The sequence below is a fragment of the Rhinoraja longicauda genome, chromosome 1, assembly GCF_053455715.1.
Source record: "Rhinoraja longicauda isolate Sanriku21f chromosome 1, sRhiLon1.1, whole genome shotgun sequence".
NCBI lineage: Eukaryota > Metazoa > Chordata > Chondrichthyes > Rajiformes > Arhynchobatidae > Rhinoraja > Rhinoraja longicauda.
Genome location: NC_135953.1, coordinates 3,932,487 through 3,948,098, shown reverse-complemented (window position 1 = coordinate 3,948,098; position 15,612 = coordinate 3,932,487). Strand labels below are relative to the sequence as shown.

At 49.5% G+C, this 15,612-nt stretch overlaps 1 protein-coding gene across 1 annotated transcript in view; it reads left to right on the top strand.

Annotated features, from left to right (window-relative positions):
* The window catches only part of exoc6b (exocyst complex component 6B), a 563,998-nt gene that overhangs the window by 439,346 nt on the left and 109,040 nt on the right, over positions 1-15,612 (top strand). The window contains exon 16 of the mRNA XM_078404240.1: positions 14,717-14,828. Within this exon, the coding sequence (XP_078260366.1) occupies positions 14,717-14,828 (112 nt within the window). The remainder of the gene's footprint in view (positions 1-14,716; positions 14,829-15,612) is intronic.

Below are 15,612 nucleotides of genomic sequence, written 5' to 3'. Positions count from 1 at the left end.
TCGAAGGTGCTTTTAAAAGCGTGTCAGTGCTGAACCAAATGTGGAATGCAGAGGGTGCCTGTTGGAGGGGAGCTTGCAATGAAAGGCTGTGAGTGTGCTTTTACCCGCTGGTGTTGTCCTGTTGTCAGGAGGGCCTCCTGACAAACAAAGGCCCACTATCCTTGGCCAATAATGTTGCCTGCCACCTCAGCCCTCCATCAACGTGACAGGTCTCAATTGGCTTTCATTAGCAGCTCGGCGGGGAAGCGGGAGCTGGGATATTTAGCTGTCATCGGCACTGAACCCTGGCGTGATGGGGTCATGCAGTCCGTCACGCACGGCGTGTCGGGTCACGGGCTCCGGCCCTCAGGAAGCAAAGGGCCGGCACGGTGGCGCAGAGGTGGAGTCGCTGCCTCACAGCACCCGGTTCCATCCCGACTACGGGGCGCGCTGTGTGTACGGAGTTTGTACGTTCTCCCCGTGACCCGCGTGGGTTTTCTCCGGGTGCTCCGGTTTCCTCTCACACTCCAAAGACGCGCAAGTTTGCAGGGAAATTGGCTTCTCTCTGGGCTGTAGGATAGAAATAGTGTACGGGGGGATCGCTGGGCGGCGTGGACTCGGTGGGCCGAAGGGCCTGTTTCCCACTCTGTATCTCTAAACTAAACTAGACTAAACTAAACCACCTCGTAGAGTCTCGACCCGAAACATCACCCATCCCTTGTTTTCACGCCATACCTCTAAATTGGATTGGATTGGAATATTTTATTGTCACGCGTGACAAGTCCCAGTGAAATCCTTTGCTTGCACAACCAAGGCATGCAAATAGTCGGAAACAAGGGTTACTTGAAGTTTGGGAAATCAATCTTCATTCCGGATTTGATCCCGACTAAGGGGGCTGTCTGTACGGAGTTTGTACGTTCCCTCCGTGACCTGCGTGAGTTTTCTCTGAGATCTTCGATTTCCCCCCACGATCCAAAGACGTACAGGTTTGTAGGTTAATTGGCTCTGTAAAATTATTCCGAGTGTGTAGGATAGTGTTAGTGTACGGGGTGATCGCTGGTCGGCACGGACTCGGTGGGCCGAAAGGCCTGTTTCCACTCTGTATCTCTAAACTAAACTAAACTAAACCACCTCCTAGAATCTCGACCCGACACGTTAGAGGCAGGAAACATGTTCCCAATGTTGGGGGAGTCCAGAACCAGGAGCCACAGTTTAAGAATAAAGGATAGACCATTTAGAACTGAGATGAGGAAAAACTTTTTCAGTCAGAGAGTTGTGAATCTGTGGAATTCTCTGCCTCAGAAGGCAGTGGAGGCCAATTCTCTGAATGCATTCAAGAGAGAGCTAGATAGAGCTCTTAAGGATAGCGGAGTCAGGGGGTATGGGGAGAAGGCAGGAACGGGGTACTGATTGAGAATGATCAGCCATGATCACATTGAATGGCGGTGCTGGCTCGAAGGGCCAAATGGCCTCCTCCTGCACCTATTGTCTATTGTCCCGCTGAGTTACTCCAGCATTTTGTGTCTACCTGTTATTCCCTTATCATGTATCTGTACAATGTAAATAGCTCGATTGTAATCATGTATTGTCTTTCCGCTGGCTGGTTAGCACGCAACGAAAGCTTTTCACTGTACCTCGGTACACAATAAACTAAGCTGAAACTGAAACTGAAAACCCACGCAGGTCACGGAGGGAACGTACAAACTCCATAAAGACAGCACCGGTATTCGGGGTCGAACCCGGGTCTCCGGCGCTGTGAGGCAGCAGCTCTACCCGCTGCGCCACCGTGCTGCCGAAAGTTTTATTTCGCAACAATACCTCAAAGGTTTTGATTATAAAAAAGCAACTTTCTTTGGATTTATGCTGCTCTTTTCATTGAGAGTCTTGGCAGCAACTGTGGTTAAAACTATGCTGACGAGAGAATTAGTATTTACTAGAATTAAAATGAGGGGGATTAGTTTAAATTTAGAATAATGAATGCCTGGGAATGCGTTATAGGTTGTGGTAGGAATCTAATCAAAAGCTCAAATGGTTTATATAGAGAATAATCGACATTCCAGAGCGTGGTACAGGCAAGTGCCTAATCAAGGCTAGGATGGTTTGAAGGTAGAATATCAGATCATTACGACTGAGTTAAGGTCTATAACCTCGTCAAGGCATTTAACTCATTTAAATATAATGTTTTTTGCTTTACATTAATGACATCCATGAAAAAGTCACAAGCACGACTAGACTATTCGCTTATTCACAAAATGCTGGAGTAACTCAGCAGGTCGGGCAGCATCTCAGGAGAGAAGGAATGGGTGACGTTTCGGGTCGAGACCCTTCTTCAGACTGATGTCAGGGGGGCGGGACAAAGGAAGGATATAGGTGGAGACAGGAAGATAGAGGGAGATCTGGGAAGGGGGAGGGGAAGAGAGGGACAGAGGAACTATCTAAAGTTGGAGAAGTCAATGTTCATACCACTGGGCTGTAAGCTGCCCAAGCAAGATATGAGGTGTTGTTCCTCCAATTTCCGGTGGGCCTCACTATGGCACTGGAGGAGGCCCATGACAGAAAGGTCAGACTGGGAGTGGGAGGGGGAGTTGAATTGCTCAGCCACCGGGAGATCAGGTTGGTTAATGCGGACTGAGCGAAGGTGTTGAGCAAAGCGATCGTCGAGCCTGCGTTTGGTTTCGCCGATGTAAATAAGTTGACATCTGGAGCAGCGGATGCAATAGATGAGGTTGGAGGAGGTGCAGGTTTAAACTACCAAAACAGATGTGTACAGCAATTCATTAAAGCATGGAATAGTCTTCCCCCTACCATAGTTACTCAACCAGACGCAACTACATTTAAGGTAGCTCTTCTACAACAAGGCCTTCTTGCATAAGTCCATACTCTGCCACCTCCAGTTTAAATTCCATTTGGAATATTTTGGAGGACCAAGAACCAAGAAACCAAGAACTGACTGTTCACTTGCTGCCTAATATATCCCACCCCTTGACAGGTGCCATCGTAACAAGATAATCAATGTTATTCACTTCACCCGTCAGTGGTCATAATGTTTTGGCTGATCGGTGTAAAATATGTAAGGTCTGGGCTGACTTAATGCTAGAATAATGTGGCTGAAGAAACAAAATATATTTTTTTAATGTTGTAGTTATTCCCACTTCTCCCCTCTCCCGTCAGCATAAGGTACAAAAGCTTGAACGAGCTGCCCCAGGAGGTAGTCGAGGCAGGGACTATCGCAACGTTTAAGAAACTTTTAAACAGGTACATGGATAGGACAGGTTTAGAGGGAGATGGGCCAAATGCAGGCAGGTGGGACTAGTGTAGCTGGGACATGTTGGTCGACGTGGGCAAGTTGGGCGGAAGAGGACATTTTGTGTCACCACACTGATGAATAACTAGCCCATCTAATGAGATAACCAGCTCAATGATGGATAACTAGCTCATATAATGAGATAACTAGCTCACTGATGGATAACTAGTTCATATAATGAGATAACCAGCTCAATGATGGATAACTAGCTCATATAATGAGATAGCTAGCTCACTGATGGATAACTAGCTCATCTAATGAGATAACTAGCTCACTAATGGATAACTAGCTCATCTAATGAGATAACTAGCTCACTGATGGATAACTAGCTCGTCTAATGAGATAACTAGCTCACTGATGGATAACTAGCTCGTCTAATGAGATAACTAGCTCACTGATGGATAACTAGCTCATCTAATGAGATAACTAGCTCACTGATGGATAGCTAGCTCATCTAATGAGATAATTAGCTCACTGATGGATAACTAGCTCATCTAATGAGATAACTAGCTCACTCATGGTTAACTAGCTCATCTAATGAGATAACTAGCTCACTAATGGATAACTAGCTCATCTAATGAGATAACTAGCTCACTGATGGATAACTAGCTCATATAATGATAACTAGCTCACTGATGGATAACTAGCTCATCTAATGAGATAACTAGCTCACTGATGGATAACTAGCTTATCTAATGAGATAGCTGGCTCACTGATGGATAACTAATCTAATGAGATAACTAGCTCACTGATAGATAACTAGCTCATCTAATGAGATAGCTGGCTCACTGATGGATAACTAATCTAATGAGATAACTAGCTCACTGATGGATAACTAGCTCATCTAATGAGATAGCTAGCTCACTGATGGATAACTAGCTCATCTCATGAGAGTCTAGTTTTGTTAATAGCATAGTTTGGCTAAGTTTAAAGATACAGCACGAAAACAGGCCCTTCGGCCCGCTGAGTCCACACAGACCAGCGAGAAAACCCACGCGGGTCACGGAGAGAACGTACAAACTCCGAGCAGACGGCACCCGTAGTCAGGATGGAACCCGGGTCACTGGCGATGTGAGGCAGCAACTCTACCGCTACGCCACCGTGCCGCCCCTCGCGACATGGTACAGTCTTTCCGCTGACTGGTTAGCACGCAACTAACCTCGGTACACGTGGCAATAAACTAAACTTAACTAAAGATATGTCTTAAGTAGAGCACTACTTGGTCCAATCTCAAGGCTGAGATTTGTAATTCAGTTGCAAACTGCAGGACTATAGGATATAGGATGATGTGGGGCCAGGAGGCAGAGATCAACCATGATTGCTCATAAGAGTTCATAAGTGATAGGAGCAGAATTAGGCCATTCGGCCCATCAAGTCTACTTAGGGTTGCCAACTTCCTCACTCCCAAATAAGGGACAACGGGTGACGTCACCGCCCTGTGCCCCACGTGACCTCACAGCCAGCGGCCACGTGCTCCCGCTCCACCAATGGCGGCCGCCCAGGCTGGGAGGTGGGTTGCTAGGCAACCTCCGTTAGGCGGCCTCCGAGCCTACAGTGTCCGGGCTTACACTGTCCGGGCGGGCCTACACTGGACGACACTGGGCCTACACTGTCCGGGACTACAGCGGCCCCCGGGCTACAGTGTCCGGGCCTACAATGTCTGGACCTACAGTGTCGGGGCTTACAGCGTCCGGGCCTAATACGGGACAAACCAATTTAGCCCAAAATACGGGATGTCCCGGCTAATACGGGACAGTTGGCAACCCTAAGTCTACTCCACCATTCAATCGTGGCTGATCTCCTACCCTCTCAATCCCATACACCCATACTAGTCAAGAGTAACACAGTGGGTCAGCAGCCTTTCTGGAGAATATGGATATGGACAATAGATAATAGGTGCAGGAGTAGGCCATTCGGCCCTTCGAGCCAGCACCGCCATTCGATGTGATCATGGTGCGCTATACAAATAAAATTGACTTGACTTAACTTGACATTCACAATCAGTATCCCGTTCCTGCCTTCTCCACACACCCCCTGACTCCACTATCATTAAGAGCTCCATCTAACTCTCTTGAAAGCATCCAGAGAATTGGCCTCCACTGCCTTCTGAGGCAAAGCATATAGTGATGTTTTGACCTGAATCGTCACCTATCCACGTTTTCCAGAGACGCTACTCTCGCACTTTGTCTTTTTTTTTTGTAAACCAGCATTTGCGGTTCCTCATTTCGAGATATAACAAGTGCTCTTACAAGAGCCTTCCTGTCCTGGGCAGAGCTGTTCCCAAACTAGACTGTGATGTTGCCGGACAGGATGCTCTCTACAGCCCCAGAGTAGAAGCACTGAAGGATCCTCAGAGACACTCTGAATTTCCTCAGCTGTCTGAGGTGGTAAAGGCGCTGCTTTGCCTTACCCACCAGTGCGGCACTGTGCGTTGTCCATGTCAGATCCTCTTTGATGTGGACTCCCAGGTATTTAAAGCTGCTCACCCTATCCACAGTAGACCCATTTATCTCCAGTGGCGTGTACGTCCTTGGATGTTTAGCCCTTCTAAAGTCCACAATCAGCTCCTTCGTTTTAGTGACATTCAAGAGGAGGCTATTGTCCTGACACCAGAGTGCCAGATCAGCCACCTCCTCCCGGTAGGCCTTCTCATCGTTGTCGGAGATCCGGCCCACCACCACAGTGTCATCAGCAAACTTGATGATGGAGTTTGAGCTGAACCTGGCCCCACATTCATGTGTGTACAGGGAGTACAGTAGGGGGCTAAGGACGCAGCCCTGGGGGGATCCTATGTTCAGGGTGAGGGGGCTAGATGTGTGTTCCCCCATCCTGACCACTTGGGGCCTGGTGGTGAGAAAGTCCAGGACCCAGGCACACAGAGGGGTGCTAAGCCCCAGTTCCAGCAGCTTCTCAGCCAGTCTGCTGGGGACTATTGTGTTGAAAGCTGAACTAAATTCAATGAACAGTAACTTGTGAACTCGCGTCGGTGAGGATCAAAAAACACACTGAGATGGATGGAACAATGGCCTGGAAAATGCACTCAATAGAAGTGTTGGCCGCGGCACACTTATCCCATTCTGCTGTGTCCTCCAGCACTTCCATTCAAGCATAGTTAAATTACTCCTCTCAACAATCAGCGTCGAACCACTCCTCTTCTATCCTGAAGGAAGTATCTGTCAACAGGACTGCATTAGAGTCGGGGCTACAGGTGTCTTCTTGGCGTTCAGGTGACCGACAAAGGACGTGAATGTCACGCAGGTCTAGCGCGCTTTTTTGGGTGGAATCCCCCCGCAAGGCAACGAAGACAGATGCGTCTGAGCTCACAAAGAGATCATCTCATTAGTTCACAAAATGCTGGAGTAACTCAGCAGGTCAGGCAGCATCTCGGGAGAGAAGGAACGGGTGACATATTCACCACCCTCTGACTAAAGAAACATCTCCTCATCTCCTTCCTAAAAGAACGTCCTTTAATTCTGAGGCTGTGACCTCTGGTCCCAGACTCTCCCACTGGTGGAAACATCCTCTCCACATCCACTCTATCCAGGCCGCTCACTGTTCTGTTCGGACAGTGTAACCGATCAAGGCTTGTGTACGTGAGAGTGTGCTTCGAGCCGCCACCTGACCAGATCTTATCAGCTGGGGAATCCATTACGGGGAGTCTTTGTAACCTGACCAAGAGTGAGCAGCCGTCTGATCGACCGCGACCCAAAGGAAACTCCCCCCAGGAGATGGTCGGAACGAGAGATCGGCGTCTCGATCCACACAATGGTCGGACTCACAGAGACCAGAGACGTCCACACTAAGTTACCTGCACCTCGTGAAGTCGGCGGGCATGACAAAGGACTGACTTGCCTCAGACATGCGAACTGTACACTTGAGGAAGGACATCCTTGTGATTGAGGCAGTGCAGCGTAGGTTCACGGGATTGATCCCTGGGATGGCGGGACTGACATATGAGGAAAGATTGAAAAGACTAGGCTTAGAAACATAGAAACATAGAAAATAGGTGTGGAGTAGGCCATTCGGCCCTTCGAGCCTGCACTGCCATTCAATATGATCATGGCTGATCATCCAGCTCAGTAAACCTGTACCTGCCTTCTCTCCATACCCCCTGATCCCTTTAGCCACAAGGGCCACATCTAACTCCCTCTTAAATATAGCCAATGAACTGGCCTCAACTACCTTCTGTGGCAGAGAATTCCACAGACTCACCACTCTCTGTGTGAGGAAATGTTTTCTCATCTCGGTCCTAAAAGACTTCCCCCTTATCCTTAAGCTGTGACCCCTTGTTCTGGACTTCCCCAACATCGGGAACAATCTTCCCGCAACTAGCCTCTCCAACCCCTTAAGAATTTTAACATTTAACAGCAGCGTAGGTTCACGAGATTGATCCCTGGGATGGCGGGACTATCATATGAGGAAAGATTGAAAAGACTAGGCTTGTATTCACTGGTGTTTAGAAGGATGAGAGGGGATCTTATAGAGATGTATAAAATTATAAAAGGACCAGATGCAGGAAAAATGTTCCCAATAGACAACAGACAATAGGTGCAGGAGGAAGCCATTCGGCCCTTCGAGCCAGCACTGCCATTCAATGTGATCATGGCTGATCATTCTCAATCAGTATCCCGTTCCTGCCTTCTTCCCATATCCCCTGACTCCGCTATCCTTAAGAGCTCGATCTAGCTTTCTCTTGAATGCATTCAGAGAATTGGCCTCCACTGGGCGAGTCCAGAACCAGGGGCCACACAGTCTTAGAATAAAGGGGAGGCCATTTAAAACTGAGGTGAGAAGGAACTTTTTCACCCAGAGAGTTGTGAATTTGTGGAATTCTCTGCCACAGAGGGCAGTGGAGGCCACATCACTGGATGGATTTAAGAGAGAGTTAGATAGAGCTCTAGGGGCTAGTGGAATCAAGGGATATGGGGAGAAGGCAGGCACGGGTTTCTGATTGTGGACGATCAGCCATGATTACAATGAATGGCCGTGCTGGCTCAAAGGGCCGAATGGCCTCCTCCAGCACCTATTTCCTGTTTCTATAACCCGGGTCCACACGAGAGCAACTCTCTCTCTCTCTCTCGAGACAGCTTGACAAACCATCCCTTCTTATTTATTTCTCCTGCGCTTTAATTAACGTCATTATCCAGCGGCTGACTTACTTAAGTTGTACTATTTGGTTTTTATAATGAGAAGCTTTGCTTCATTGCTCGAGGAAACCAAGACCTTGCAAAGGGGGCCCCTCCAGTGACACAAGGACTCTTTTTATGGGTAAATCACAGAGATTTTCTGCATTAACTGATAGTTAGTGCGTAACCTGGTCTTTTATCAATGTCCGACCCCCACTCAGAACTTTATTTAAAACAGGGTGCGGAGGAACCAAAATCTCTTCCCACAGGTCGGTACACCGGTTCAAACATTGTTAAAGGTGCAGGAAAGCAAACGCAATGCTGGCATCTATTTCGAGAGGGCTTGTGTACAAAAACAGGGATGTAATGCTGAGGCTCTATAAGGCCCTTTGGGCTAAATTGGTTTGTCCCGTACGGGACCACCCTTGTCCCGTATTAGGCCCGCGGGCCGCTGCGGGCCGGGACAGTGTAGGCTAACGGAGAGTGTTCGGGGAGCGGGGCCGAGCGTGTTCGCCTAACGGAGGTTGCGTAGCAACCCGCCTCCCGGCCCGGGCGGCCGCCATTGGTGGAGCGGGAGCACGTGGCCGCTGGCTGGGTGAGGTCACCCTGCCTTGAGGTTTCCGTGCTGTATGTCTCCACCCAAAACGTCACCCATTCCTTGTCTCCAGACATGCTGCCTGTCCTGCTGAGTAACTATGTTCAGCCATGATCACATTGAATGGCGGTGCTGGCTCGAAGGGCCGAATGGCCTACTCCTGCACCTATTGTCTATTGTCTATTGTCATGTGGGGCGCGGGAAGGTGACGTCACCTTGTCCCGTATTTGTGAGTGAGGAAGTTGGCAACCCCTACACAGGGGCATAAGATAACCAAACGAAATATGAGCTTCTGTTCCTCTAATTTGTGTGTGCCCTCACTCTGGTCCCCATTTTCACTGGCTACCTTTCTGTGTTGAGTTGGCTTTGAGGAACAGTCGACTGAGATCTCTGAGTACCCCTTAACATTGCCTATTGATAATGTGTAGGAAGGAACTGCAGACGCTGGCTTACACCGAAGATGGACACAAAATGCTGGAGTCACTCGGCGGGACGGGCAGCCTCACCGGAGAGAAGGAATGGGTGACGTTTCGGGGTCGAGGCCCTTCTTCTCCACCCGGAACATCGCCCGGTCCTTCTCTCCGGAGAGGCCGCCTGTCCCGCTGAGTTACTCCAGCGTTTCGTGCCCACCCGTTGGTAATGCAACGCATTTCACGAACGATACAAGCGGCTCATTTATCCGGCAACTGCTTAAAAATTGACATCTGTCTGAAATTAAATGTAGATTGTCATTGTTTGTCCCGCTTATGTGTTGAGATCATCAACCGAGCATCTCCTACCCCACCCAGTATTTCTAAACTTATCCTTTGTGAGAAACGTGGATGCTGATTGAGCAGTTGGAGCGTCGCGGTGGCGTGGTGGTAGAGTCGCTGCCTCACGGCGCCGGAGACCCGGGTTCCATCCCGACGACGGGTGCTGCCTGTACGGAGTTTGTACGTTCTCCCCGTGACCTGCGAGGGTTTTCCATGTGAGCTCCTGCTTTCCTCCCACACTTAAAGGCGTGCAGGTTTGTAGGTCAATTGGCTTCGGTAAAATGGTAAAATTGTCCCCAGTGCGTGGGGATCGCTGGTCGGCGCGGACTCGATGGGCCGAATGGCCGGTTTCCGTGCTGTATGTCTAAACTAAACTTAGGGTCTCCACCCAAAACGTCACCCATTCCTTCTCTCCTGAGATGCTGCCTGACCTGATGAGTTACTCCAGCATTTTGTGTCTTCCTGAAACTAAACTAAAACTAAATTATTTATTCACAAAATGCTGGAGTAACTCAGCAGGTCAGGCAGCATCTCAGGAGAGAAGGAATGGGTGACGTTTCGGGTCGAGGGTCTCCAGCATTTTGTGAATAAATACCTTTGATTTGTACCAGCATCTGCAGTTATTTTCTTACACTAAAACTAAATTATTATCTATGTACTAGACCAAGTGGACTCGTTGAGCCCAAACCTCTCCTGCATTGATGCAGCACCCTCTCCTCCACCCCCCTCCCCCCTCCCCTCCTCCCTCCCCTCCCCCTCATCCCTCCCCCTCCCCGCCCCTTCCCCTCCCCCCCACTCAATCCCCCTCGACCCCCCTTATCCTCCCTCCCTCCCCCCACTCCCTCCCTCCCTCCCTCCATCCCTCCCTTCCCCCTCCCTCCCTCGGAGACAGATTTAAACTTTAAAATGTGAATAACTTTAAAAATATAACACCGATTTCAATGAAACCTCTTCCATTAGCACCAAAGGGACGATGGTGAGTAAGGTGGGCCTAAAATTGTCGCGCTATCGTGTACCGTTTTGGCTGTAGTTCAGGAACAAACAGACAAACAAACGAGAGTTTTAGTATATAGACTAGACCAAGTAGGCCCATTGGGCCCATTCCCACAACCCCCCATTCTCTCCTCCCCCAGCCCCACTCTTACTCTCCCCCACCCCCCCCCCCTTTCCCCACCACCCCCCCTTTCCCCAGCACCCCTCTTTCCCCCAACACCAACCCCCCTCCGCAAGACCCCCGCTGTCACCCTCCCCAGTCCCCATTCTCAGATCCCCCCCATTCTCTCCTCCCCAGCCCCACTCTTACTTCCCCAGCAACCCCCTTTCCCCCACTCTCTCTTCCCGCCACCACCAAGCCCCCTCCCCCCACCCCCGCTCTCTCCCTCCCCAGTCCCACTCTGCCTCCTCCCACCCCCACTCTCTCCTCCTCCCACCCTCCCCCTCCCCCCCCACTCTTACTTTCCCCACCAGCCCCCCTCTGTCGTCAAACAAACGAGAGTCTTAGTATATAGACATTGTGTTCCACGCCGATTATGCAGCTGCAAGTAAGATTTTCAATGGTCCATTTCTCGGTACATATGACAATTAAACAATCTTGACTCTCTTTTGTCTCGAGGCTAGAACTAAACTAAACTAAACATCAGTTAAGTTTATTCAGTTTAATGTTGTGAGGTACAGTGAGAAGCTTTTGTTGCGTGTTATCCAGTCCGCAGAAAGACAATACATGATTACAATCGAGCCATTTACATTGTACAGATACATGATAAGGGAATGACGTTCAGTGCAAGGTAAAGCCAGCAAAGTCCGATCAAGGATAGTCCGAGGGTCACCAATGAGGTAGATAGTTGTTCAGCACTGCTCTCTGGTTGTGGTCGGATGGTTCAGTTGCCTGATAACAGCCGGGAAGAAACTGTCCCTGAATCTGGAGGTGTGCATTTTCACACTTCTGTACCTCTTGCCCGATGGGAGAGGGGAGAAGAGGGAGTGGCCGGGGTGAGACTGGTCCTTGATGATGCTGCTGGCCTTGCCGAGGCAGCGTGAGGTGCAGATGGAGTCGATGGGAGGGAGGTTGGTTTGTGTGATGGTCTGGTCTGCGTCCACAATTCACTGCAATTTCCTGCGGTCTTGGATGGAGCTGTTCCCAAACCAAGCTGTGATGCATCCCGATAAAATGCTTACTCTCGAGTCTTGACGCTGGAACTAAATGGAACCAAACTTAACACTGTGAGTCTGGGAAAGAATGTGCTTGGTTTGTCAGAATTAACCATACATTGATGAGCAGAATATTCACATTGACCACGACTTGGGCAGCGGTGCCTTTATATTTTGGTTTAGTTTACAATACAATACAATACAATATATCTTTATTGTCATTGTACAGGGGTACAACGAGATTGGGAATGCGCCTCCCATACGATGCAATAAATTAATTAGCTAGTCAGTATTAATTTAAACAACCCAACGAAACAAATTGGAACAGTTTTAAAACAGAATAAAGTGCAAGTAGGCCTGTGTCAGTTCACTGTGCGATGTGACCATCCGGCTCAGCAGGACCGGTTCATGGCTGCTATGGCCCTGGGGATGAAGCTGTTCCTGAGTCTGGAGGTGCGGGCGTAGAAGGCCTTGTATCGTCTGCCCGATGGAAGGAGTTTGAACAGACTGTTTCAGGGGTGTGAAGAGTCTTTGTTGATGCTGGTGGCTTTTCTGAGGCGTCGTGTGTTGTAGATGCCCTCCAAGGCTGGTAGCTTAGTTCAGCGATGCGGCGCGTAAACAGGCCCTTCGGCCCACCGGAGGTAGACACAAAATGCTGGAGGAACTCAGCGGGTCAGGCAGCATCTCGAGAGAGAGAAGGAATGGGTGATGTTTCATTTTGCCTCTATCCCTCTCTTCCCCTCCCCCTTCCCAGTTATCCCTCTATCTTCCTGTCTCCACCTATATCCTTCCTTTGTCCCGCCCCCCCCTGACATCAGCCTGAAGAAGGGTCTCGACCCGAAACGTCACCCATTCCTTCTCTCCTGAGATGCTGCCTGACCTGCTGAGTTACTCCAGCATTTTGTGAAATAAATACTTTCGGGTCGAGACCCTTCTTCAGACTCAATGAGAGACGTTTCGGGTCGAGACCCTCCTTCAGACTGGTCTCGACCCGAAACGTCACCCATTCCTTCTCTCCCCAGAGATGCTGCCTGACCCGCTGAGTTACTCCAGCGTTTTGTGTCTACCTTCGATTTTAACCAGCATCTGAAGTTTTTTTCCTACACCTTTGGCCCACCGGGTCCGCACTGGAGAGCAATCCCCACACATTACCACTATCCTACACACACACACACCGGGGACAATTTACATTTATACCAAGCCAATTAACCTACAGACCAGCGCGTCTTTGGAGAGTGGGAGAGAAGCGAAGATCTCGGAGAAAACACATGCGGGTCACGGGGAGAACGTACAAACTCTGTACAGACACCACCCGTAGTCGGGATGGAACCTGGGATTCCAGCGCTCCATTCGCTTTGAGGTGCCGTAAGGGATTAAAAGTACCATTAGCAAATTTGCAGATGATACAAAATTGGGTGGTAGTGTGAACTGTGAGGAAGATGCTATGAGGTTGCAGGGTGACTTGGACAGGTTGTGTAAGTGGGCGGATGCATGGCAGATGCAGTTTAATGTGGATAAGTGTGAGGTTATCCACTTTGGTGGTAAGAATAGGAAGGCAGAGTAATATCTGAATGGTATCAAGTTAGGAAAAGGGGACGTACAACGAGATCTGGGTGTCCTAGTGCATCAGTCAATGAAAGGAAGCATGCAGGTACAGCAGGCAGTGAAGAAAGCCAATGGAATGTTGGCCTTCATAACAAGAGGAGTTGAGTATAGGAGCAAAGAGGTCCTTCTGCAGTTGTACAGGGCCCTAGTGAGACCGCACCTGGAGTACTGTGTGCAGTTTTAGTCTCCAAATTTGAGGAAGGATATTCTTGCTATTGAGGGCGTGCAGCGTAGGTTCACTAGGTTAATTCCCGGAATGGCGGGACTGTCATATGTTGAAAGACTGGAGCGACTAGGCTTGTATACACTGGAATTTAGACGGATGAGAGGGGATCTTATCGAAACGTATAAAATTATTAAGGGGTTGGACACGTTAGAGGAAGGAAACATGTTCCCAATGTTGGGGGAGTCCAGAACAAGGGGCCACAGTTTAAGAATAAGGGGTAGGCCATTTAGAACGGAGACGAGGAAAAACGTTTTCAGTCAGAGAGTTGTGAATCTGTAGAATTCTCTGCCTCAGAAGGAAGTGGAGGCCAATTCTCTGAATGCATTCAAGAGAGAGCTGGATAGAGCTCTTAAGGATAGCGGAGTGAGGGGGTATGGGGAGAAGGCAGGAACGGGGTACTGATTGAGAGTGATCAGCCATGATCACATTGAATGGCGGTGCTGGCTCGAAGGGCTGAATGGCCTACTCCTGCACCTATTGTCTATTGTCTATTGTCTATTGTATACACTGGAATTTAGAAGGATGAGAGAGGATCTTATCGAAACGTATAAAATTATTAAGGGGTTGGACACGTTAGAGGCAAGAAACATGTTCCCAATGTTGGAGGAGTCCAGAACAAGGGGCCACAGTTTAAGAATAAGGGGTAGGCCATTTAGAACGGAGACGAGGAAAAACGTTTTCAGTCAGAGAGTTGTGAATCTGTGGAATTCTCTGCCTCAGAAGGCAGTGGAGGCCAATTCTCTGAATGCATTCAAGAGAGAGCTGGATAGAGCTCTTAAGGATAGCGGAGTCAGGGGGTATGGGGAGAAGGCAGGAACGGGGTACTGATTGAGAATGATCAGCCATGATCACATTGAATGGCGGTGCTGGCTCGAAGGGCCGAATGGCCTCCTCCTGCACCTATTGTCTATTGTCTAACTCTACCGCTGGGCCACCGTGTGCCGTGTGCTTAACGACTTAAAAGAGAAAATGTCTTTTCAGTTCCACAGAGGTGGATGACATGTTCCGTAAATCGACCAACCTCCTAATGACCAGGACCCTGAGCAACTGCCTGCAAAACGTCATCAAGAAGCAGCATGTGGGACTGACAGAGGTGAGTGTTCACAAGGTCATGACAGATGGGAGCGGAATTAGGCCATTCGGCCCATCAAGTCTACTGCCCCCATTCAACCATGGCTGATCTATCTCCCACCTCTCAACCCCATTCTCCTGCCTTCTCCCCATAACCCCCAAAACCCGTATCCACTGACCCAATATCCACTGGCTTGGCCTCCACAGCCTTCTGTGGCAAATAATTCCACAGATTCACCACCCTCTTGACTAAAGAGATTCCTCCTCATCTCCTTCCTAACAGAAAGTCCTTTAATTCTGAGGCTGTGACCTCTAGTCCTAGACTCTCCCACTAGTGGAAACATCCTCTCCACATCCACTCTATCCAGGCCTTGCACTGTTCGGAATGTTGCAATGAGGTCCCCCCTCATCCTTCTAACCTCCAGCGTGTACAGGCCCAATGCTGTCAAACACACATCGTATGTTAACCCACTCATTTTTGGTATAATTCTCGTAAACCTCCTCTGGACCCTCCCCAGAGCCAGCACATCCTTCCTCAGTAAGGTTGCCAACTGTCCCGTATTAGCCGGGACATCCCGTATTTTGGGCTAAATTGGTTTGTCCCGTACGGGACCGCCCTTGTCCCGTATTAGGCCCGGACGTGCTGTAGGCCCGGACACTGTAGGCCAGGACTCTGTAGACCCGGACGCTGTAGGCCCGGACACTGTAGGCCCTGACACTGTAGGCCCGGACCCTGTAGGCCCGGACACTGTAGGCCCAGGGGCCGCTGTAGGCCCAGGGGCCGCTGTAGTCCCAGGGGCCGCTGT